The 26,584-nt window shown below is 38.9% G+C and overlaps 1 protein-coding gene across 1 annotated transcript in view; it reads right to left on the reverse strand.

Annotated features, from left to right (window-relative positions):
- Positions 1-26,584, reverse strand: part of ZSWIM6 (zinc finger SWIM-type containing 6) — a gene marked incomplete at both ends in the record, with an annotated part of 208,632 nt that overhangs the window by 56,576 nt on the left and 125,472 nt on the right. The window contains 2 exons of the mRNA XM_079701866.1: positions 30-178; positions 19,886-20,242. Of these exons, the coding sequence (XP_079557992.1) occupies positions 30-178; positions 19,886-20,242 (506 nt within the window). The remainder of the gene's footprint in view (positions 1-29; positions 179-19,885; positions 20,243-26,584) is intronic.

Below are 26,584 nucleotides of genomic sequence, written 5' to 3' on the forward strand. Positions count from 1 at the left end.
GAATATTCTTTAAAAATAAAAAGTCATACCTTTGCAAAGAGCAAATTAAGCTGCTTCCCTGATCCGTGGTACCCGCCCTGGGAAAGGAACAGTTTAACCTGTTCTTGAACCTGCTCTTCATCTAAGTGCCAGCAGTTTTCATCATCTATACTAGCACCTGCTGTTGGATCAGGAGCACCTAGAAATAGAAAGAAAAAAATAACACATATGCTAGGAAAAACTCTGGGCTAAAAGGGCTCTGATAATAAACTTGAAAAGAATTAAGATTCTGTATTTTTTGCCTAAACACTTTTTAATCCAATCTCAATTTCAATATACATACAAATGTATGACCGAAAATAAATGTAAAAATTATTCTTTTATTGCCAGAACTTTGCTGATTTGTGCTAAGCCAAAGGGCGATGACTTTAGAGCTGAGATGTTTCCCTTTTTTAAGATCAGAGACTATACCTTTGGAGATGACTTTACAGGTTTCCTAAAGAAAAAAAAAATTCACAAAAATGTCTCATTGTAAATATGAGATGTTTATAAAAGCTCTACTGTGTAGGGCACGTTTGTAAAATGTTTTTCAGAGACATCAGAAAAATATGAAACAAAGTAAACTCAGCAGCGTATTTCTCTTTACTATGTTAATTCAAGAAGCTTTCACCATTATCTGCTGCTGTATAAACTACATGCTGACATAAGTCTTTAGTTGCAGAAAACCAAAGATTAAAAAGGGAAATCAAGCCACATGGGAACAGGCAGTGCAGCTGTTGTACTAAACCAGGTTGTAGTATCACCTTGCCAAAACTGCGTAAATATTTTATTGCTGAAGTACGCATAAAAGATAACAGCTATGTAACAAGCCCTGTGTGTAGACTACCTTAGAAACTCAAAAATTACCCAGATATTTAGGCAGGTGAAAATTGTTTCATTATTTATTAATAAAATAAAATAAAATGGTACTTAAGGCCTAAGATTCATAAGTAATACAAAAACTAAATCTAAAATCTCTTCTCAATAGTGTTTCATTGCCTTATCAACCCTTAAAAAAATACATGTGTAGGTATGGTTCTACACTTCTTTTCTTTTAATGATCTAATGCAGACTCAACTGGCCGAGGAAATAATCACTAACATGTGCTTAGAAGCAGGGTCCATTAGTCCCTAGGAGGAAGACAATGGGTCTGTGAACCTCCCTGAAAAAGTGTGCTTTCATTCATTCAGCCGACATATTTACTGAGTGAGTGCCCTCTGCTAGACTTGGGGATGGACTGGGGTACAAAATAGAATTCCTCTCCTCACAGAATTTACCATCTAGTTCAATGGCTTTCAAACTTTTTTGACTAAGGCCCACAATAAGAAATATAATTTATATCATACTCAATACACCTGTGTACCTGGACACTTATATGATCACACCTATTTATTAATCTGAAGCAAAGGTATGATGAAAAAATACCCTTATTGTAAGTGAAGAGGTCTGATATTTTCTATACTATTTCATTTTTTAAAAAGGCTTGTCATAATTTTTAAAACTGATTTCATAATGTATAATGGGTTGCAATCCACTATATGAGAAACACTGGTTTAAGTATGTGAAATCAATATCAAATGTAATAATCACACATACAAATATATAATAATAAATGAACTAATTGTTTACAGAAGAGGACAAAGTACCAGGAGATCATATCAGAGAGCTCTGACCCACCCTTGAATTGGCAGAATAAGCATACCTTGAGGAAATGGAATTTGAGCTGAGATCTGCCTTAGGTAGATTAGAAGATAAATTAAGGCAGAAAAAGGAAGCACTGGGTCTGCATGTGAGACTAAGAGCTTAGGCAGAGGTCTCGGGCATAAAGGAACATGGTACGTGGATGAAACAAAAGATAGTCCATGTCCATGCAACCCAAAAGTAGGTGATAAGGAAGAAGAGCAATACAAGACAACTCTGGAGAAGAGAAGGGACAACTCTTGCCAGGCCAGAGAGCCCTGACAAGTGAGGAGCTTAGTTTCTCTCCCTAAAAGTAATGAATGGGAATTCATGACAAGGTTATCCGAAGTGGAAGAATGGAATACTCTAGATAGTAAAAGATGTTCTGTCCTGACGTACATCAATTTCAACATTCCTGTCATGGAATATTATGCAGCCATAAAAATGAATGTGCGGATTCTTTACATACTACAATGGAAAGATAGCCAGGACACACTGTGGAATGAAAAAAAAAAATCAAGGTGAAGGAAAGTATACATACTGTGCCACCTTTTATGTAAATGAACATTTACATTAAGAAGATTTAAAAGAGCTTATGTGTTAGTATTTCCTTACCTATGCATAAAATATCTTAGAAGAATGATTAGAATGAGCAACCCAGTTACATGAGGGAAGGAGGTTCTTCACTGAATACCTTTTTCATACTTTTAAAATCTTGAAACCACATGAATATATTCATGTATCTAAAAATATCTCTAAAGTGTGGAGAATAGATAGGGAGCAAAAATATTTAAGAGTGGAACGGTGAGGGTGATATATTGATGATACAATAATAGAAAGGATAATAATGGCAACTTAAAAAACATCAGTGAGAACAGAAATGGAGAACCTGACAGAAATTTAGGATATAAAAGCCAAAGGACTTGGTGAAAAAGTAGATACATGAGATATGGGCGATCAGGGGGCTGAGAGAGACATGGTTTTCTGGATTGAAATACTGGACAACTCACTGACACACAGACCACCAGAGCAGGATCAGTTTCGGGGGAGGGAGGGGCAGTGTTTAGATCATAAGCTCAATTTTATTATTATTTAAAAAAAAATTTTGGCCGCACTGCGCAGAATGCGGGATCTTAGTTCCCTGACCAGGTATTGAAACCACACCCCCTACAGTGGAAATGCGGAGTCTTAACCACTGCACCGCCAGGGAAGTCCATGAGTTCAGTTTTAGACATGGTGAATTTCAAGTACCTCTGAGATAGCTGGCCAAGAAGAGGGGACAGGATTTCAAGTAGGGAGCTGGATATACTATGGGACGCAATACAGGGTAAAGAGAGCGTCTAAGATGGAACCCTAAGGAAGGCCAACACTTAAAGGCTGGGCAAGAGAATGAGGAAGGACAGCAACGGGAACGAGTAGCCTATTAGGAAGAGCAGGAGAGACTGGCTCTTCCAGAAGGCAGAGAAAGCTGTTCCAAGTAGGGAGTTATTTAAGCTACCAGAGAGCAAGGATTATATCTGCCCTGTTCACCACTGCCTCCTAACACCTAGCCGGTGTTTGCCATTATCAGGCAATCAAGTACTGGGAGGAACGGGGGGAAAACAGGGAGAGAGAAAGGCATAAATACATTCCACCCCTACCAAGAAAAGGTAAGAAAGGAACAGAAAGGAACCACTGCTAAAGTATCCTCACATGCCTTATCTCATTTTCTTCTCACAGTGTCCCCTGGAGGTGAGTATAGCTATGATCCCCTTTCTACAGAAGGAGAAACACGTTCAGAGTGGTTATGACTTGTCCACAGCCACAATGCCAAATCCGGTCTCCCATTTCTCTCCCCTGCTGAAGAATATATCCCAGAACCTTGGAGCTCAAGTTTAACCCTGAAGGTATCAAGGCAGCAGTTGTCAACCGTAAATCAAAGATAAATTTAAGGAAGGATACTGAGATCTGTTAGCGTGTTTCTCTTTTACAGGAAAATTTAAGGACACACAACATTGTGAAGAGTTAACTAACTACTGGGGTTATATCTGTAACCCCTAATCTAGCTCATCCCTTTGATTCTAGAGAAAGACACAGACTCACAGACACAGACATACAACTGTACAAAGACAGGCCTCCACTTCCTCAACCCTAAACTTCTATAATGTAGGAATAAAAAATTTAGTAATCAGTTGATAAATAAAACATAAATTTACTCTAAACACAACTCAACATTTTAGGAATAAAGACATGTATACTTTACATTACAGACCAGGAAATTAATGTCTACAACAACAACCCCCCCCAAAAGAGCAAATTTATTTATTAAACTTTTTTTTTTTGGCTGTATTGGGTCTTCGTTGCTATGCAGGGGCTTTCTCTAGTTGAGGCGAGCGGGAGCTACTCCTCGCCGCGGTGCGCGGGCCTCCCACTGCAGTGGCCTCTCTCGTTGCGGAGCACAGGCTCCAGGCGCGCGGGCTTCAGTAGTTGTGGCTCCCGCAGGCTCAGCAGCTGTGGTGCTCGAACCCAGTTGCTCCGTGGCATGTGGGATCCTCCCGGACCAGGGCTCGAACCTATGTCTCCTGCACTGGCAGGCAGATTCCCAACCACTGCGCCACCAGAGAAGTCCTATTTATTAAACTTTAATGCCAAAGTTTAAACACTTAAATCCTAACATGTCTTGATTACATGCATTCAAGTATTGCCCAAGCCTTGTATAAAATGTAGATTTGCAAAATTTATTTCTACTTGTTAACAGCTGTCTATAATCAAAGACAAACCTCTCAGCATTTAGCTTTGAGAAAGGTATGCAAAGAGAATCATAATTCATGTATTTATACATTTGCTATTAGATATTCCCCGAGTTGGGCAGGAACCAGAACCTGTGTATGTAAATTAAATGATCCATTAAAGTGTTTTAAAACCTATCATATTTTTTAACCCTTATTTATATTTATAATTATAAATGCTATAACTTTTACAAGTGTATAATTAATCTTTGTGAGCATTTTATTACTGAGGCTTAACTCTTCAAAGTTTCAGGCCTTCAGGGAAAGTGAAATTATCTGTTGAAAAAAGTGAAACAGTTTGTCTCTCACTCCCAGTTAGGGTGTGTGGATTTGATTCACCCTCCTACCTTGCTTACATAATGCCACAGGAGAAGAGCAAAGGAGAGTTCAGAGACAAGAAGGACTACTGTCCACGTCTTTGGCTTTCCCTGACTGCTACTTGATTTGGTTCAGATTTAGTTTTGACTTACCCCAATATCAAAAACTCTTACCCCAGCGGCTCCCAAAATTAGGAGTATATCAAAACTCCAGAGGCACACCATGAAAAACAGATGCTTAGGCACCATTTCAGACCTACTGAATCAGAATCTTTGCCACAGGTAAAAAGGCAAGGGCAGTGGGGGTGGGGAGTGTGGCTGGGAAACACTAGTCTATATTTGGAGAGAATCTTAAACATGGTGGCACATTTTGGATCTTAGTTTTGAAAAGTATTCAGGGTCCTAAGTCATCAGACAGACGCCTCTCCAGCGTACTGACTAAAGTAAATTTAGGACATATTGACTGAGATATCTGTCTCTTGTCACAAAAACAGTCACTTCTAAGCACTGGGCAACACCAAATCATTCTGCAAATTTTAAACTGAGATATTAAGACATGTTCACAACTGGCTTATACTATGTTTGGTATGTGGAATTATCCACAGCTTTGGGTTCTAACGGGGAACTTAAAGCTTTCTTTTTTCTTAAACTGCTGGAAAACAAATTCAAACAAGAAGTGAAAGGCTTTAGTTTACATGTTCATCTTAACTGTGACCTAACTGCTTTAGTAACACTATTGTCCAAATAATGCTTTAAGCGTTTTATATTTATGTAGCAGTGTTCTTTTTTGTTAAAATTAAATTGTCAAATTCAGTCTACAGAGGCAGAATGCAGGCAGCAGATGTCTACACTGCAGAGGTGATTAATTCAGCCTCTTTTGCAGGACCTATAGAAGAATGCCATCTCCGACAGTTTTAGTGCCTGCTGTTAAAGATAGGAAACATTAAGTCTGTGGCTTACAAAGACACCAGTACACCTGTCTTATAAGCTGAAGGCAAAATCCTGACATCAACCATTGGCACCAAGAGAGGAAAGGCAAGGCAGCGAACTTTAGAGATTCAGGCTCAGAAAAAAATCTTTCTTTAGAGAGGACAAGAACTAGAAGACCACTGAAAAATAATGTGCATTGAATAAACACACACTTGAGAAGAGCTTTAAATTTTATTCTTACTGAAATCCCCATTTCGAGGTAGTGACTAATGCCTTCATTTCAATATACAATTTTGTGGTGGCTAAAAGAGCCAGATCCTTTATCACCTATTCTCAATGGTCAGTCCATGTAATTCTACTGCCATGATGCAGTGTGGTGTCCTCTCCAGGAGCTGTTAGAGGACAACCTGTTTTCCTTAGCCTGCAGGCTAATGACAGAGGGAGCCCTGGCATGCACCCTCAACAAGCCACCTTCCCTTTAGCTAAATTCCCAGGAAATAAATAAGTAGCATGGTAATCAGGATATATTTCAGGGAACTCAAATAGGCCTGTCAGGGTTTATAGCCCTTCTTCTATTCTTTTCCTCTCACCTGACTTTATTACTCATCTCTTATTATCATTTAATTTACTTCAGAAGTTCAATGATATACTTATTCATGTACAGAAATAATCATGTATTTTATATGGATAAAAAGCAATAAAATATTTGTACATTCACCAATGCTCATTTAAAAAATTCAGAGTACTCTATGCTTAAGAGGTAAGTCATTTTGCATAACTTAGCTAACAAATGTATTAATGTATTAGCAATTACCTGGTACACAAACATAAATAATTAAATGCACAGTTCTCAGAAAGTCTTTTTTACATAACCTGGCTCTCCAGATTTATTAAAAGAGATCTACTATGTTTGCAAGGTCCAAGAATGGTTTGCTCAGATTATTATTATTTTTTTTTGCGGTATGCGGGCCTCTCACTGCTGTGGCCTTTCCCGTTGCAGAGCACAGGCTCCGGACGTGCAGGCTCAGCGGCCATGGCTCACGGGCCTAGCCGCTCCACAGCATGTGGGATCTTCCCGGGCTGGGGCACAAACCCGTGTCCCTTGTATCGGCAGGCGGACTCTCAACCACTGCGCCACCAGGGAAGCCCTGCTCAGATTATTTTTAAAGATGTTTTTTAAAAAAAAGTTCACAGGGCTTCCCTGGTGGCGCAGTGGTTAAGAGTCCGCCTGCCGATGCAGGGGAGAGGGGTTCGTGTCCCGGTGCAGGAGGACCCCACATGCCTGGGAGCGGCTGGAACCGTGAGCCATGGCCGCTAAGCCTGCGCGTCCGGAGCCTGTGCTCCGCAACGGGAGAGGCCACAGCGGTAAGAGGCCCCTGTACCGCAAAAAAAAAAAAGAAAAAAAAAAGGTTCACAAATATTTTCCTCAACTGTCTTGAAGACTCACGTCAACTGCCACATCACAATGATGGAGATAATAGCAACTCAGATTTACTCCCTTTTAACCCTCCTAACCTGATGAAATAGGCACTCTTTTCCTAACCACGTTTTACAAATAAGAAAACAAAGCCCTGAAGAGATTCAGTTCCTTGCCTCCACTCAAAGAGCTGGAAAGCAAAGGGAACAGAATTCTAATGTAGGCTGTCTAACTTCTAAGCTCTTAAACACTCTGAATACTCTTACAGTGGGAGGTAAGAGAAACCTCTAGGGAGGGAGATGGGAATAATAAGCTCATCTAGCCAACATGGAGACTTAGGATCAGTTAAAGGAGACAGGGATGGCAAGGAAACTGATCACAGCTGGTAACAATTCTTTGAAAATTATGAGAGTTGGGGTAGTGTCAGAGATGGCTATAGGGTGTGAGGGAAGGCAAGATTTGGAGGTAAAAAGAGAAAGGATAAAGGGTATTGGGCTAAAAGTAACTTGGCTGTCTCTGCATTACCCTATCAAATACATGACGTGTCAGAGATGTGACTCCTCCCAATTAGGAGACAGAAGTCCTAAGATTACTTCTCATTTGCTAAAATGTTTTTTCATGTGAAGATGATCATGTGTACATGATTGTATATTTCAACAATTTTTTAGAACAAAATAAAAATCATATTATGGAAACATCAAGTTCTAATTAAAACTTAAGGGAAAAACTGGTAATTTTTGGAGGGAAATTTGGCAGCAATTACAAAACCCAAAATGCCGATACCAATTTTTCTGGCATTTCTACTACTAAGAATCTATTCCTCAAAAGCATTTGCACAAATCCACACATACACAAAGAATGGTCACAGCAGCACTTCACATAGTAGGAAAAAAGTGAAAACAACTTCAAAATCCTTCAGTATGTTAATGATTAAATATATCCAGAGTATGTATTACTACATGCAACACTTAACACAGTACAAGACCTATTTTACTAACAAGATATTCATGATATATTAAAAGAAAAAAGAAACTGCAAAAAAAAGTTTTTAAAATTGTTTTTTAAAAATTGCATACCTGTGTGCACAAAGAAAACTTGCCTCTGAAGACTCTAAACCACACTGTCAGCCATGGTTGCCAGGGAATAAGGGAGCTACTGGAGACTAAGGCAGGGGAGCTGTTGGGAGCTAGTGAGTTCTTGTCTTTTTATCTTCAGATACTTCTATACTTCCATACATCTTTTCAACATGCAGTCTTCTTTTTTTTTTTACTTCTAAGTTTCACACTACCGTACTTTGAGGTAGCACATTTAAAGCAACTTTAATTCTGTCCTATAGATAGATTTGCTAATTACATTGACCACCAGTAGTAGGTCATACCTTTGCTTCACCAACTGTCAACCCCAGAACGGTCTACAATAGAAAGGATAATGCCTGTAATAACAAAATTATCTCCCTAGGATAACTGCACAAACTAGTTGCTAATGCAAGCCCAATTACAAGGACTGTGACCCTCCACAGAGAAACAAAATGAAGAGAGATGTGACATGAGGCCTCCATCAAACAACTCCAACTGTCACTCACTGCTAGATTTGGAACAAGTATGTGTACAAGAATAAATCTCCAAGTTCTTACCAAGAACAAAATGGAATAAAAAATGATACGGTTACTTTTTTAAAAAGTATAGCTGATTTACAGTATTATGTTAGTTTTAGGTGTACAGCATAGTGGTTCAGTATTTTTACAGATTATACTCTGTCAAAGGTTATTACAAGATAATGGCTATAAATTTCCTGTGCTATATACAATATATCCCTGTTGCTTATCTATTTTATACATAGTAGTTTGTATCTCTTAATCTCATACCCCTAATTTACCCCTCCCTTCCTTCTCTCTCCCCTCTGGTAACACTAATTTGTTTTCTGTGTCCGTAAGTCTGTTTCTGTTTTGCTATATACATTTGTTTTTATTATTTTTTAGATTCCACATATCAGTGATATCATATAGTATTTGTCCTTCCCTGTCTGACTTACTTCACTGAGCAAAATAGTCTCTAGGTCCACCCATGTTACTACAAGTGGCAGAATTTCATTCTTTTATACGGCCAAGTAGTATTCCACTGCATTTATATACCACTTCTTCTTTAACTATTTGTCAGTTGATGAACACTTGGGTTGCTTCCACATCTTGGTTATTCTAGATAAATAGTGCTGCTATGAACACTGGGGTACAAGTATCTTTTAGAATTAGTGTTTTCATTTTTACTGCATATATATTCAGGAGTGGATCATATGTTAGTTCTATTTTTTTTTTAATATTTATTTATTTAGGCTGCTCTGGGTCTTAGCTCCAGCATGAAGGATCTTTTTTAGTTGCGGCATGTGGACTCTTAGTTGTGGCATACATGTGGGATCTAGTTCCCTGACCAGGGATCGAACCTGGGCCCCCTGCATTGGGAGTGTGAAGTCTTAGCCACTGGACCACCAGGGAAGTCCCGTTACTTCTATTTTTAGTTGTTTTGTTTTTCTTTTGGAGGAACCTCCATACTGTTTTCCACAGTGGTTGCAACAATTTACATTCCCACCATCAGTGTATGAGGGTTCCCTTTTCTCTACATCCTCTCCAACATTTGTTATTTGTAGACTTTTTGATGACTGTCACTCTGACAGAGTAAGGTGATATCTCATTGTTGTTTTAATTTGCATTTCTCTAATAATTAGTGATGTTGACCATCTTTTCATGTGTCTATTAGCCATCTGTATGCCTTCTTTGAAAAAAATGTCTATTCAGGTCTTTGCCCATTTTTTGATTGGGTTATTTTTTTTGATATTGAGTTGCATGAGCTGTTTGTATATTTTAGATATTAATCCCTTGTCGGTCATGTCATTTGCAAATATTTTCTCCCATTCCATAGGTTTGTCTTATCATTTTGTCAATGGTTTCCTTTGCTGTGCAAAAGCTTCGAAGTTTAATTAGGTCCTAGTTGTTTATTTTTGCTTTTATTTCTTTTGCCTTAGAAGACATATCCAAAAAAATATTGCCATGATTTATGTCAAGGAGTGTTCTACCTATATTCTCTTCTAGAAGTTTTATGGTTTCAAGGTCTACATTTAAGTCTTTAATCCATTTTGAATTTATTTTTGTTTATGGTGGGAGGAAATGTTCTAATCTCTGTTTCACATGTGGCTGTCCAGCTTTCCCAGAACCACAAGTTGAAGAGACTGTCTTCTCTCCATTGTATATTCTTGCCCCCTTTGTTGTAGATTAATTGACCATAGGTGTGTGAGTTTATTTCTGGGCTCTCTCTTCTGTTCCACTGATCTATGTGTCTGGTTTCTGTACCAGTACCATGCTGTTTTGATTACTGTAGCTCTGTAGTAAAGTTTAAGTGTGGGAGGGTGACAGCTCCAGCTTTGTTCTTTTCTCTCAAGATTGCTTTGGCAATTCTGGGTCTTTTGTGGTTCCATATGAATTTTAGGATTTTTTTGTCCTCGTTTTGTGGAAAATGTCATGGGTATTTTGATAGAGATTGCATCAAATCTGTAGATTGCTTTGGGTAGTATAGCCATTTTAACAATATTAATTCTTCCAATTCAAGAGCATGAGATATCTTTCCATTTCTTTGTATCATCTTTAATTTTCTTCATCAGTGTTTTATTGTTTTCAGAATATAGGACTTTCACCTACTTGGTTAAGTTTATTCCTAAGTATTTTACTCTTTTTGATGCAATTTTTAACAGGACTTTTTTTTACATTCTTTTTCTGATATTTCACTGTTAGTGTATAGAAATGCAACAGATTTCTGTATATTAACCTTGCACCCTGCAACTTTACTGAATTCAATTACCAGTTTTTGGGTGGAGACTTCAGGGCTTTCTCTGCAAATAATAACAGTTTTACTTCTTCCCTTTCAATTTGGATGCCTTTTATTTGGTTTTCTTGTCTGATTGCTGTGGCTAGGTCTTCCAATACTATGTCAAATAGAAGTGGTGAGAGTGGGCATCCTTGTCTTGTTCCTGAATTTGGAAGAAAGGCTTTCAGCTTTTCACCACTGAGTATGATTTTAGCTATGGGTTTCTCATAAATGATCTTTACTACATAATAAAGGGCACTGTTATTTTTTGTTTAACAAACTGTGAGTGCCCATTACTTCTTTTTTTTAAATTTTTATTTATTTACTTATTTTTGGAGTACAGTTGCTTCCACGATGTTGTGTTGGCTTCTACTGCACAGCAAAAGGAATCAGTCATACATATACATATATCCCCTCCCTTTTGGATTACCCTCCCACTTAGGATACCACAGTGCATTAAGTAGAGTTCCCTCTGCTACACAGTATGTTCCCATTGTTGTCTATTTTATACATAGTACCAATAGTGTATATCTGTCAATCCCAATCTCCCAATTCCTCCCAACCTCCCCCTTTCCCTCTTGGTATCCATATAACATTTGTTCTCTATGTCTGTGTCTCTATTTCTGCTTGGCAAATAAGGTCATCTATACCATTTTTTTAAATTCCACATATATGCGTTAATATATGATATTTGTTTTTCTCTTTCTGACTTACCTCACTCTGTATGACACTCGCTAGGTCCATCCACGTCTCTACAAATGACCAAATTTCATTCCTTTTTATGGCTGAGTAATATTCCTTTGTATATATGTACCACATCTTCTTTATCCATTCATCTGTCGATGGGCATTTAGGTTGCTTCCATGTCCTGGCTATTGTAAATAGTGCTACTACGAATACCGGGGTGCACGGGTCTTTCTGTATTATGATTTTCTCTGGGTATGTGCGCAGTAGTGGGATTGCTGGGTCGTATGGTAGTTCCATTTTTAGTTTTTGAAGGAACCTCCATACTGTTCTCCATAGTGACTGTATCACTTTACATTTCTACCAACAGTGTAAGAGGGTTCCCTTTTCTCCACACCCTCTCCAGTGTTTACTGTTTATAGATTTTTTGATGATGGCCATTCTGACCGGTGTGAGGTGATGACTCATTGTAGTTTTGATTTGCATTTCTCTAATAATTAGTGATGTTGAGCATCTTTTCATGTGCCTCTTGGCCATCTGTATGTCTTCTTTGGAGAAATGTCTACTTATAGGTCTTCTGCCCATTTTTGGATTGGGTTGTTTGCTTTTTTGATATTGAGCTGCATGAGCTGCTTGTAAATTTTGGAGCTTAATCCTTTGCCCGTTGCTTCATTTGCAAATATTTTCTCCCATTCTGAGGGTTGTCTTTTCGTCTTGTCTATGGTTTCCTTTGCTGTGCAAAAGCTTTTAAGTTTCATTAGGTCCCACTTGTTTATTTTTGTTTTTATTTTCATTTCTCTAGGAGGTGGGTCAAAAAAGATCTTGCTGTGATTTGTGTCGAAGAGTGTTCTATGTTTTCATCTAAGAGTTTTATAGTGTCTGGCCTTACATTTAGGTCTTTAATCCATTTTCAGTTTATTTTTGTGTATGGTGTTAGGAAGTGTTCTAATTTCATTCTTTTACATGTAGCTGTCCAGTTTTCCCAGCACCACTTATTGAAGAGGCTGTCATTTCTCCACTGTGTATTTTTGCCTCCTCTGTCATAGATTAGGTGACCACAGGCATGTAGACTTATCTCTGGGTTCTCTATCCTGTTCCATTCATCTATATTTCTGTGTTTGTGCCAGTACCATACTGCCTTGATTACTGTAGCTTTGTAGTACAGTCTGAAGTCAGGGAGCCTGATTCCTCCAGCTCCATCTTTCTTTCTCAAGATTGCTTTGGCTCTTGGGGTCTTTTGTGTTTCCATACAAATTATAAAAATTTTTTGTTCTAGTTCTGTGAAAAATGCCATTGGTAATTTGATAGGTATTGCTTTGAATCTGTAGATTGTTTGGATAGAACAGTCATTTTCAAAATATTGATTCTTCCGGAGCTTCCCCAGTGGTGCAGTGGTTGAGAGTCCGCCTGCCGGTGCAGGGGACATGAGTTTGATCCCTAGTCCAGGGGGATCCCACATGCCGCGGGGCGGCTGGGACCATGTGCCACAAGTACTGAGCCTGCACTCTAGAGCTCGCAAGCCGCAACTGCTGTGCCCGCGCAACACAACTACTGAGGCTGCATGCCACGACTGCTGGGGCCTGCATGCCTAGAGCCCATGCTCCGCAGCAGGAGGGGCCATGGCGGTGGGAGGCCTGCGCACCACAACCAGAGAAAGCCCACGTGCAGCAAAAAAGACCCAGCGCAGCCAAAAATGAATAAATAAAATAAATTTTAAAAATATATATTGATTTTCCAATCCAAGAACATGGTATATCTCTCCATCTGTTTGTGTTGTCTTTGATTTCTCTCATCAGTATCTTATAGTTTTCTGCATACAGGTCTTTTGCCCCCTTAGTTAAGGTTTATTCCTTGGTATTTTATTCTTTTTGTTGTGATGGTAAATGGGATTGTTTCCTTAATTTCTTTCTCTGATCTTTCGTTGTTAGTACATAGGAATGCAAGAGATTTCTGTGTATTAATTTTGTATCATGCAACTTTACTAAATTCATTGATTAGCTCTAGTAGTTTTCTGGTGGCATCTTTAGGACTTTTCTATGTATAGTATCATGTCATCTGCAAACAGTGACAGTTTTACTTCTTCATTTCCAATTTGGATTCCTTTTATTTCATTTACTTCTCTGATTGCCATGGCTAGGACTTCCAAAACTATGTTGAATAATAGTGGCAAGAGTGGGCATCATTGTCTTATTCCTGATCTTAGAGGAAATGCTTTCAGTTTTTCACCATTGAGAATGATGTTTGCTGTGGATTGTCATATATGGCCTTTATTATGTTGAGGTAGGTTCCCTCTATGCCCACTTTCTGGAGAGTCTGTATCATAAATGGGTGTTGAATTTTGTCAAAAGCTTTTTCTGCATCTATTGAGATGATCATATGGTGTTTATTCTTCAATTTGTTAATATGGTGTATCACATTGATTGATTTGCGTATACTGAAGAATCCTTGCATCCCTGGGATAAATCCCACTTGATCATGGTGTATGATCCTTTTAATGTGCTGTTGGATTTAATGTGTTGCTAGTATTTTGTTAAGGATTTTTGCACCTATGCTCATCAGTGATATTGGCCTGTAGTTTTCCTTTTTGTGATATCTTTGTCTGTTTTTGGTATCAGGGGGATGGTGGCCTCATAGAATGAATTGGGGAGTGTTCCTTCCTCTGCAGTTTTTTGGAAGTTTGAGAAGGACAGGTGTTAGCTCTTCTCTAAATGTTTGATAGACTTCACCTGTGAAGCCATCTGGTCCTGGACTCTTTTTTTTGGGCTGCATTGGGTCTTCGTTGCTGCGCGAGGGCCTTCTTCTAGTTGCGGCGAGTAGGGGCTACTCTTTGCTGCGGTGCGCAGGCTTCTCATTGCAGTGTGCAAGCTTCTCATTGTGGTGGCATCTCTTGTTGTGGAGCACAGGCTCTAGGCGCGTGGGCTTCAGTAGTTGTGGCACACAGGCTAAGTAGTTGTGGCTCACAGGCTCTAGAGCACAGGCTCAGTAGTTGTGGCGCATGGGCTTAGTTGCTCCGTGCCATGTGGGATCTTCCCCGACCAGGTCTCAAACCCGTGTCCTCTGTACTGGCAGGCGGATTCTTAACCACTGCACCCCCAGGGAAGTCCCAGTGTGCCCATTACTTCTTAAATATTGTCCTTAGGGAGGATGGCAAAATACACAGGTCATAGTTTCACCTGATGGAGCTTACAATCAAGTAAACATAAGCTGTACAACAGACATGGGATGGCTGAATAGATTTGCTTGTTTGGTAATATCTGGAAGAGACTGAATAGACTGATATATATGATGGCTGGGACACAGAAGCATTCGAAGGCTAAATTAAGCAGGACAGGCAGGCATGAATGGAATTTATAGTGCTAGTTTTATAAGAACCATCCTCAAACAAATTGAAATGTCTGATGAAAGAACAACACACAAATGCACACTTGGGTAGAACTACAAGAGGTACATCTTTGGAGTATGGATGCTAGGTGCCTCCTGTGTCTCTGTAAAAAATACAATCACCAACGAGTCACAGAATCGTGAGTGGAAAACATCTTAGATGTCATGTGTCCACCCTCACCTGACATGAATACAAATGACCCTTAAACAACTGGGTTTGAATTACATGGGTCCACTTAGAGGGACTTTTTTTTTCAATAGTAAATACTACAGTACTACATAATCCCCATTTGAATCCACAGACGTGGAACTGCAGATACAGAAGAACTGTGGGCATGAGGAACCACAGGTACAGAGGACCGCAGGTACCCAGGACCGAATGACTATAAGTTACACATGGCTTTTCAACTGTGCAGACGGTTGATGCCCCTAACCCCCAAGTTGCTCCAGGGTCAACTTTATATCCCTTCTATATCTGGCTAACTGAGACAGTATCTCTGGACACATGGCACTGAAGTGAGGGATGAATCTAGCCTACTTTTGGGATTGACTCAAGCTCTGGGACTAAAAGGGCCACGGAAATGACACCCTTTCCCTCTGTTCCAAGCAGAGACCAATGCCACAGTTTCCACTCAATCTGTCCCTTTTTGTTGTAGTTTACCCAGTACAGGCTATCCCATAGGGAGGTCACTAAAAGAAAGAGCAAAAGGAAAAAAAGTAGAAGAGGAGGAAATATGTGCCAGAGTCAGAGCACAGCAAACTGACCTACAACTCTATTATCATCCATCCCCCAATTGGTTTCTTCCCTCTTCTTTTTAACTATGACTACTTATGGGTACCCCAACATAAGGTAAACTCTCTCTTTTCTTTAATATTTTACACATGTATATATTACATGACTAAAATTTTTCCAACGCTGCTAGTGAAGATTATGAGCATTTTAAATATGAGGAAAAAGATGAGTCTCACCCAGGGTCACACAGGTAATACACAGAAGAGACAGCGCTGTACTCCAGGCCTCCAGGTTTCAAATTCAATGTTCTGTCCCTACACCACAATTTACTAATTTATAATGCACTACTTTAATAAGAAGCATAAAAGACCAAAAAAGGCTGAGTTGAATTAATCAAGAGAGTGGGTTAGCACTTAGAAATCAGTAAATTTCCAAATAAATACTTAGCAAAGACAATAGCTTTTTCTTAACAATATGGAAGCTAGAAAGTTTTTTGGTTTGGTTTTGTTTTGTTTTGTTTTGTTTTTTGCGGTACGCAGGCCTCTCACTGTTGTGGCCTCTCCTGTTGTGGAGCACAGGCTCCGGATGCGCAGGCTCAGCGGCCATGGCTCACGGGCCCAGCCGCCCCGCGGCATGTGGGATCTTCCGGGACTGGGGCACGAACCCATGTCCCCTGCATCGGCAGGCGGACTCTCAAACACTGCGCCACCAGGGAAGCCCATAAGTTTTATTTTAATATAAAACCAAGACAAACAATTTTGCTTATCAATGCAAAACTACAACTGGCAATCTTCTTGGAGGGCCATTAACATTAACTATCTTACACCCACTTTTTAGCATACAGTGATTGATTTAATCTAATCACAATTATGCAGGAAATTTTATGAAAAGAAAATGAAATGTAAAAAACTGACAAGGACTGAACTATTATGGTGACTACATCTATATTCCGACTACTTTCACTCAACCTGTGACCCTGGATAAGTCACTAACCCATTCTCCTTGGTTTCTTAGTCTAGAAACTATTACAATGATAAATTTGCAATATGTAGCTTACAAGGAAATTTTGAGAAACAATATGCCTGAAATAGACTTGAAAAAGCTTTTAATTCCTCAGCATAAAATTCTTTTAAAAATAAAATATTTCAAAATAGTAAGTAAAGCAACTAATAGAATTTTAAGAAGCATTAGGACAAGTTCACAAGGAAAAGGAAAAACCTACTGTTATCAACATAGTTTGTATTTACTTAAAAATTATATTATGACTTTCTCTTATAAAGGATTTAGATAAGCTAAACCTCGTTCTGTTTAAGATACCTATTAAGATAATCTAATCTAAATCTTCTCCTAACCCTATTTATCTAGCAAGGTAAAAGTGATGCTTTTCCTTAGAGAAAAATGAACTCTTCCCAATATTCATGTTCAAGACATTTTTCTCAAAGAAAAAACACACCCTCGAAACCGTACAAGGAAATACTGCTTTTAAAATGAGTTAGAAAACGCTTAATGTACAGACGTTTGGAGGCAGGTGGGACCATGTAGTCAAATAACTGCAAAACATTTTAAATCCCACCCCCTACTAAATCATCAATCTAACAGTTAAAATAAGACCCTCCAGGGAGCAGATTTCCCATTTCAACACTTAAGGTCATGGCCTGCTTTCTACCTCTCTTCTTTTTTTGCCACTTGTCACACTAGAATGGAAGGCAGGAAGGCAGCTTGTGTAATTGGCCCATTTCCAGGCTAGGAGCAAATCTTATGATAAATTAAGTGGAGAGAAAGCTGGCAGGATAAACTTCTCAAGTTCACTGCTTTCGTGAAGCTGTTCTCATACAAAAGTTATTTGAAAATCACATTGAGTCTAAAGCTAACCTGCATTCTGCCCTTGATATTTCCTTAGATATCTTTTTCTTCTAATTTTAGAAAGTCTGAGAGAAATATAATGTCATGTGAACACTTTCTCACATCCAAGTTTAGTTTAGATTGTTTCATTAGTCCCACTATTTCGACACAGAAATGCATTTTAAAAGCTTTTACATAAGAAACTTTGGGGGCTGCTATCCTTCAAAACAAGGAAGACAAATGCAGAACAAACACCTTACTGTTGATGTGGACCTCTGGTTAAACTAAAACTCAGAGGACAAAATGACCAAATGGAATATATGAATTTTAAAAAAAGGAAAAAGAGAGAGTGCATAAAAGTTTGAAGAAATGGTATATGCTATTCTTCTGCCTTCAATGAGCGATTTAATAGGAAGCCACAAATAGGCTCCTGAGAAATCTCTGAGATGACTGTTAGCTGGCCTGAATTTTCACAAGGTAACATGATTAAGACAGATGATATGACAGAGCAGAAGCCTACTTAAAAAGTCCTTGCATGCATGTGCTTTTGGTGGGTCCAGGGTACTTCTGCAGCAGAGTTGTTTACAATCCTGTTACTCAACACTGGCAGACTCTACCAGGTAAAATGCTTTACACACCTTATAACAGCTACTTTAATAAAGCCGAGACTGACATGGAGAGCACTAGAAGAAATATGGCTATGTGGATTTTCCCCCAACATAAAAGACATATTAAAAGTATCTTAAGATACCAGGAGACTTGTAAAAGAATGTTCACAGCAGCTCTATTCAAAACAAGGTTCATCAACAGTGGAAGAGACAAATAAATTGTGGTGTCCTCATACCTAGAATACTCTATAGAGTATGTGCTGTCCAATAAGGTAGCCACTAGCCATGTGGCTATTGAACACTTGCAATGTGGCTAGAGTTTGATGTGAAATGTGCTGTAAGTGTAAAACAGACAACAGATTTTCAAAGACTTAATATGGAAAAGAAGTGAAATATATCAATATTTTTGTTGAATTGATATTTATGAATGTTGGGATGATATGAATATGTTGAATTGATTTTTTAGATATATTGAGATAAATAAAACATTATTAACATTAATTTTACTTGCTTCTTTTTAAGTGAAGCTAACAAGATATTTTAATTTATACATGTGGCTCACACTGTGCTTCTATTGGTATTTCTAGTGTTGCTTTAGAGCAATGAAAATGAATGAACTAAGGGTACATGAAACAATATGAATAAATCATATAAACACGATTTTGAATGAAAGAAGTCAGATACATAACGTTTAAAATCAGATAAGACTAAACCAGTGTTTAGTGATGTTAACGTTAAAACACAAAGCACCAAAGAAGTGATTACCATAAAAAATCAGGCAATGGTTACCATGGGACACAGAAAGGAGCCTGTGACTGACTGGAAGGGGACATGTGGAACCCTCCAAAGTGCCGAGAGTCATCTATTTCTTGGCCTGGATGTTGGTTCACTTTGTTAACCTACACATACATATTCTATGCACTTTTCTGTGTTATATCTCACAATTTTAAAAGTTTTAAAGAAATGATCTCAAACTGCTTTCCTTAAACATTTATATTTGCTACATCAAGTAAGGACTTTGAAGAAAACCTAAAAGGATAGGGTTGAGTGACTGACTGGTCCCATATTTCAACTGTATGTTGACAGTTGATACATGTGTTTACAAATAAGTGAGATAACAAATTCAGTGTATAAAAGACTTAAAAGAAACCCTTTTTGAGATTTATTACACACAATAATAGTCATAACCTAAACTCTCTCTATATAAATTCTCATCTTTTTCTAAGAATAAGTTACTTTCTTAATATGAGGCATCATAACAGAAACTTACTGCCTTGGAAAATAAATTTTTTAAGAAAATGAAAAAAATTCTCAATATGCGCAAGTCAGTTTACTGACAACAGCTGACAAAGGTGAATTTGTGTTTACTATAACTGATCCCTAGTATCTGATGAAATTTTACAAAACAAACATATAAGAGCCAAGCTTTAAAAATGAGAGATTTTTCTGAGCAGAAAAGACTTGGTATCTAGTAGAAGGTACAAAACACTTCAAAAGAAATGTTTTAGAATGCAAAACTAAATTTAAACCTTCAGCTACCTAAGAGCGATGCTGATGATCTCATTTATATTTAATTCATTTTCATGCAAAAGAATTAAATTTATAAATGAAAAATAATCCAGAGAAGCAATCTATAGAATAAGTATCTATACTCACCATGAACTTGGTTGATTTCTGAATTCTGGGAAAGAATTTCATCTGCCAATTTTTGAGCAGTTGGCAAAACTTCTGTGTGGTGCACTGTGATCAAATACTGTACAAACTTTTGTAGTTGGTCTCTATTCATTTGAAAGAGAGTCTCTGAAATGGGAAGATGCAATTTGACCTGGTCTGGCTTGCGGATGCGGTATAAAGACAGTGCCACGACATGGGCACAATAAAATATGTCCTTGTTTCCACAGCTGCAGGTCACTGAGGTAATCTTGCAACGATCAAAGCTGATGGCCACGTTACAAACAGTTTCTGGCTCCGATTGTATTGCAGGTTCTGTCACTGTGCCACTCAAGTGGAAACCTATGTGAAAGAAGGGGAGGAGAGTTCAGTTTCTGCATTCAGATGCTACCAAATATTTTAATTCTTTGAAATGCGTAGTGCTTGACAGCTGCCAGAAAAAACTATGACAGCTTTTATTTTCAAGTAAAAACATTCAGGCCACTCCAAACTCCCTCTCCCCGCACCTTACAAGTAAAACATAAATGCTATTTAACAGACATGCTGAAGTAGTGTATTACACAGCCATACGAAAACACTTACTGCAGTATACCACCATCACACCTATATATATGTATATTCATACACCACATCATACCTATACCTAGATCATAGCTTACCTAGAGTAAGCCATCATTACTCCGTTCTAAATCTGTGTGTGGTATATACCTGACCAAAATCCCCTAGATCAGTAGTTTTCTCTCCCAGCATTCCACCCTTTTTTAAACAACTTTTTAAAATAGAGCAGGCCAGCTCAGCTTTCCTCTCAACAAACTCCTCCCTTCCTTCCACCTTTATTCCAGGCAGCCCCGATATTGCAACGTCTCTGAGCAGTATGTGCTGGGGGAACTGCAAAGCCCATCAAATCGCACGCACACCACAGCTGAAGTAGCTCAATGACTATTTTCTTTCCTATCATACAGAGTAAAGCTGGTACAGAGGTAGGCTGTTAAACATGCTCACATGCACACATGGGTGCACAAAATCACCAAGTGGCGAGGGGCCTTAGAGGCCTTGTAGCCTCAACTTAGAACCACACAGGAACCCTCCACAACCTCCCTGACCAATGGCACTTGGCTGCTGCTTCGAAGGATCCAGAAATGAGACACTCAACCCGCACAGGCAGCAACAGCTCCTTGGATAGCACTAGCTACAGCTCACAGCCAATGAAAACTGCACCCTGACCAACAGCACTTGGCCGCTGCTTCGAAGGATCCAGAAATGAGACACTCAACCCGCACAGGCAGCAACAGCTCCTTGGATAGCTCTAGCTACAGCTCACAGCCAGTGAAAACTGCCTCTCACTGCCGCTGCCACCAGTCAGTCCGTCTTGTCCTGTTTGGCCAGGGCATACACCCCCCTCACTCCTTTTCCCTAAATATGCGGAAGCTTATCCTGAATTTTTTTTGGCACACCATTCAGTTCCATCTACCCTCTCTGAAAGCCACATGCAGAGGGCCAGTGATAAACATTAAGGGGAAAACTCCAGGGCACAGACTTACCTCAGGATTAAGTACCCAACGGAAACTTGAATGTTAGAAATGTAATGAAGCCTCTGACTCTCTCAGCCTTCCACTACCTATGCTACTTTAATAAAATTTACCTAGCAGGCCACTATTTCTCCAGGTTCCCCTTCAGTCACAAAGAGAAGGATCTTTTCACCACGTGGGAACTCTGGGAAGGATGCTGCACATGGAGCTACAGAGACGTGACACGAGAATGACAGCCAGATGATGCCTAGAGTTCACATGTGGGGCATCTGAACCCTACTTACTATCTCTTTCAAGAGAGGGGTTCCTTTAGGCCAGGGCGCTGGGAGAAACATTATTCAACTTACGAGAAATCTTTCAGAGTAATGTAACTTCATCTTGATAATTCATATTCAGCAACACAGTGGAAAGAGAAAAGTGTTGTCATATTTTTTTACCAGATTATCAATTTAAGAAGTGCATTTCCAAAAATCAAGTCACTATTATTGCTTCACAATAAGGAATTTTGATAACCGTAATACGGTAACCTCTGGTTTTCTTCCACAGAGATTATCCCTGTTTTCAAATGGATATTCCAGTCTCCTCCTCTATCTCTTTTGGCCAAGAAGTTTTTTTGGAAAACCGCAATTAAAGAAAGGATACATAGCAAATGTAATCATATTTAAAAAAAATTTAATGTATTTCCCCACAAGAAAAAAAGATCACATAAAAAGTAAATACCCAGGGCTTCCCTGGTGGCGCAGTGGTTGAGAGTCCGCCTGCCGATGCAGGGGACACAGGTTCGTGCCCCGGTCCGGGAAGATCCCACATGCCGCAGAGCGGCTGGGCCCGTGAGCCATGGCCGCTGAGCCTGCGCGTCCGGAGCCTGTGCTCCGCAATGGGAGAGGCCACAGCAGTGAGAGGCCCGCACACCGCAAATAAATAAATAAATAAATAAACACCCAGGAAAATTTTAGAAATGAAGAATAATAAGAGCAGTCTTGTCTTCTTGTATACCAGTGCACTAAAAGCTTACAATAATTAAAAGTCCATGGGACAGGCACAGATTAAGACAAGAAAAAGATCAATGGATCATAAATAAGTCCAGAAAGTTTCCAAGTATATTCGTATACTTAGTGCAAAGGTTCTGTTTTCTACCTGTCACATATATGTGTACAAAAGAAACTAGTTGTCACTATAGGAAGATAGTTATCATAAACTAACCATTTATAAAATCAATCTCTCCCAGCTTAACACTATTTTATTTCTCCTTATCCACCAAGTCAACATCTTTGTCTCTCCACAAAAGTGATACTGAAGGACTCCCATCACAGGCAAAGCCAAGACAGCTGAGAATCCAAAAGAGTTAGACTAGTTAGTATTTAAATAGTCTGCAAGGCTATAGTGTAAGAGGTGCTTCAAAAGAGACTGACTTAACTATCAAAGAAGAGGCCCTTCCTAAATAGACATTTCTCTAAAGAAGACATACAGATGGCCAAGAGGCACATAAAAAGATGCTCAACATCACTAATTATTAGAGAAATGCAAATCAAAACTACAATGAGGTTATCACCTCACAAATCACCTCAAAATGGCCATCATCAAAAACTCTATAACAATAAATGCTGAAGAGGGTGTGGAGAAAAGGGAACATTCTTGCACTGTTGGTGGGAATGTAAATTGATACAACCACTATGGAGAACAGTATGGCAGTTCCTTAAAAAAAATAAAAATAGAACTACCATATGACCCAGCAATCCCACTACTGGGCATATACCCTGAGAAAACCATAATTCAAAAAGACACAGGTACCCCAATGTTCAATGCAGCACTACAATAGCCAGGACATGGAAGCAACCTAAATATCCATCAACAGAGTAATGGATAAAGAAGGTGTGGTACATATATACAACAGAATATTACTCAGCCATAAAAAGGAATGAAATTGGGTCATTTGTAGAGACCTGGATGGGCCTAGAGAGTGTCATACAGAGTGAAGTAAGTCAGAAAGAGAAAAACAAATGTTGTATATTAACGCATATATGTGGAATCTAGAAAAATGGTACAGATGGTCTTATTTGCAAAGCAGAAACAGAGACACAGACGTAGAGAACAAAGGTATGGATACCAAGGGGGAAGGGGGTGGTGAGATGAATTGGGAGATGGGGATTGACATATATACACTATTGATACTACGTATAAAACAGATAGCTAACGAGAACCTACAGTACAGCACAGGGAACTCTACTCAGTGCTCTGCAGTGACCTAAATGGGAAGGAAATCCAAAAAAGAGGGGATATGTGTATACGTAGAGCTGATTCACTTTGCTGTACAGCAGAAACTAACACAGCATTGTAAAGCAGCTATACTCCAATAAAAATTAAAAATAAAAAAGAGAGAAGAGACCTTAGCAGAACCAACGAAGCCCTCAAATAGTTTTGCAAAACAGAGTTTTCTTCATTCATGTGAGTTGTACAAGTCACAAGTAAAGTATAGTGAATCCTGATATCGTACAATTATGCTGGGGGAAAACCCCACCTACTATCCAATTATATTACGTTGAGTATTTACCACTCTCATAAAATTTTTTAAAAAGCAAACTATAAAATATTGTGACTTCCAAAACAAATTAACTCAAGAGATGTGTGAGGGCACAAATAAACACATTCATGTCTTATAAAAGGACACTTCATTAATGTAATATCATCAAGATTAAGGCATTTCATGAATGTTCATTTTCCAAGTAATTCTAGATTATCTTTCAAGTACCCAAACTCCTTTTAAAATTCCAACCATTTTTGTTGGAAATATTTCTAAATGTAAGTTCTACCTTGCCACCCTAATCAGCTGACCATTCAGGGTATTACCAAGTGAATGGGACAGCATTCCCTGTAAGAGACAACTGCAGGTGGCAGTATTTTTTAAGCGGGCTCTTGTTTTTTTCTCTACTATCAGCAATCACAATGACTCCCCTCCTATACTGCTATCCTTTTTCATAGAAAATTCTTTGCCCTCAGGTCAGCTGCACCTCTAATTTGACTAGATTTGTGGGAATTATTTAATATTCAGAGGTCTATTTGGGGTTTTTCCCTCCTTACTTTTAGGTTGGGATGGCTGATGTTGCTAGAGGTAAGAGGCTTTACTTTATTTATTTATTTTATTTTTTATTTATTTTTTATTTTTTTTGCTGTACGCGGGCCTCTCACTGTTGTGGCCTCTCCCTCCGGACGCGCAGGCTCAGCGGCCATGGGTCACAGGCCCAGCCGCTCCGCGGCATGTGGGATCTTCCCGGACCGGAGCACGAACCCACGTCCCCTGCATCGGCAAGCGGACTCTCAACCACTGCGCCACCAGGGAAGCCCGTGGGTTTACTTTAGATACAAGAAAATTACATACACACAGAGGGGACAGCAGGTACACTAGTTTTTAAGACAATGCAATACTGAGTCAACATGCAGGAGGTTCCATCACGCCTCTCTTCAGGGTTGTGTAGTAGTGTATTTTGGCCTCTCCAATTTGAGGAAACTTTGAAATTCCACCAACTCACTCTCTCTGGGTCCTAAATCATACCATAGCACTCACAGGAGAAGCAAGGAGAATACTCCTCCCTCAAAGATAACTAGAGATGTCCCTATAGACATTCTTCCCCCACTACTTCCTCTGCACCCCTCAGTGGTCTTATCCTTTAGGCACTGCGTGACTTGAAACAAAAAGTAAGTTCTTGAGAATGGATTTTGCCTTTCTGGAGTTCTGACAACCCCGGGTGACCAGCGGCTTTGGGATTGTAAATGCAAAAATCTCCTTCTAGGACAGTCAGCTGTTCGATATGACAGAACTGAGGACACAGAAAGGGGTAATCCTGCGCTCTGTGGTAAACCATGGATAATTAACTGTTTTATTTTCAAAGAACTAAAACTGAAGAAACTACATAAATCTTTTTTTAATAAATATATTTGACTTTACAAAATATAATCTGTCAAAGACAGTTAACTCCATAAGAGCAAACCTCACAGGGCAGTCAAATCGTTTTGTCGTCATGCCACCACAGCACCCAATATAATGTTAGTATTCACATTCTCAGTCTGCAGGAAATAAAGAAAAACAAAGCAGAAACCAAGGCTCAGTGTTGTACAGGCCTTGGTAACAGACTTTGATTCGGATCAGGTTCTGTCCACTTAAATGCTGTGTGATCTGATCTGGGCATATTGTTTAAACTTTCTGATACTTGCTGTATTTTGTGCAAAATGTGGCTAGAAATACCTCCTAGGATTGTTTTGGGGATTAAACTGAAATAACATATGTACAGCACCTGGCACGTAGTAAAAGTGCTCATTAAATTTTATTTCCCTTTCCTTCCCTTCCCAGCTGGAGAAATAGGGAGGAGGGGTGCTGGAAACATTCCCTTTATCCATAACACTTTTTTTTCCTCTATGGCTAGTGGAATCTTTGGGGGAAGGAGGAACCTCATTCTTGAAGTAGCTTGGAAAATAAATGCGAAAGAGTGTTACTTTCATACTGAGAGAACTAGAAAATGTTCGGGGAGAGATTTTTTTTAAGTAACCATAGATACTTCAAAAATATTATAATGCAATGATTCTCAAAGCATGATCCAGGGATACCCATAGCTCCCAGAGAGGCTTTCAAAACGTTTTCACTTTTGCACTTGGTCAGTAGTTTATAAGACTTAACAGGGAAACACCGAAGGGGCAAATTTCTCACATGTGAACTACACAATTGAATCGTCTACATTAATTTCACATTAACGAGAATTAAGGTTTCTAGAAAGTAAATATTAAATTCTTCACTGATATTCTAAAAATAAGCTTTCCTTGAAAGCTGATTTTCCGTATCTAAGGTTAGATTTTAGCTGCATTTTAAAGGTGACAAGGAGACCCATGATATCAGACTGGAGAGACAACTGTTTTAAAATACACAAAGAATTTCTAAAGCTTGGCCACTTTGTGCATGTATGTGTATGTCCTCAGTTAACTGAAAGATGGTAACAAACTGAAAACATTAGAAATTGTCTAAGCTAAAGTAAACTGGTAGACATGAAATAAACACACACTAAAAACTACTGCTTTCAGGGCACATTCTTTTCAGAAAAATATGCACCCTGTGCATGAGGTGCTCAAGTAACATATTTTTTGTTGAAAAAGAATTTAACAGAAGCAC

The sequence above is a fragment of the Hyperoodon ampullatus genome, assembly GCF_949752795.1.
Source record: "Hyperoodon ampullatus genome assembly, chromosome: 4".
In the NCBI taxonomy this organism is placed as follows: domain Eukaryota; kingdom Metazoa; phylum Chordata; class Mammalia; order Artiodactyla; family Ziphiidae; genus Hyperoodon; species Hyperoodon ampullatus.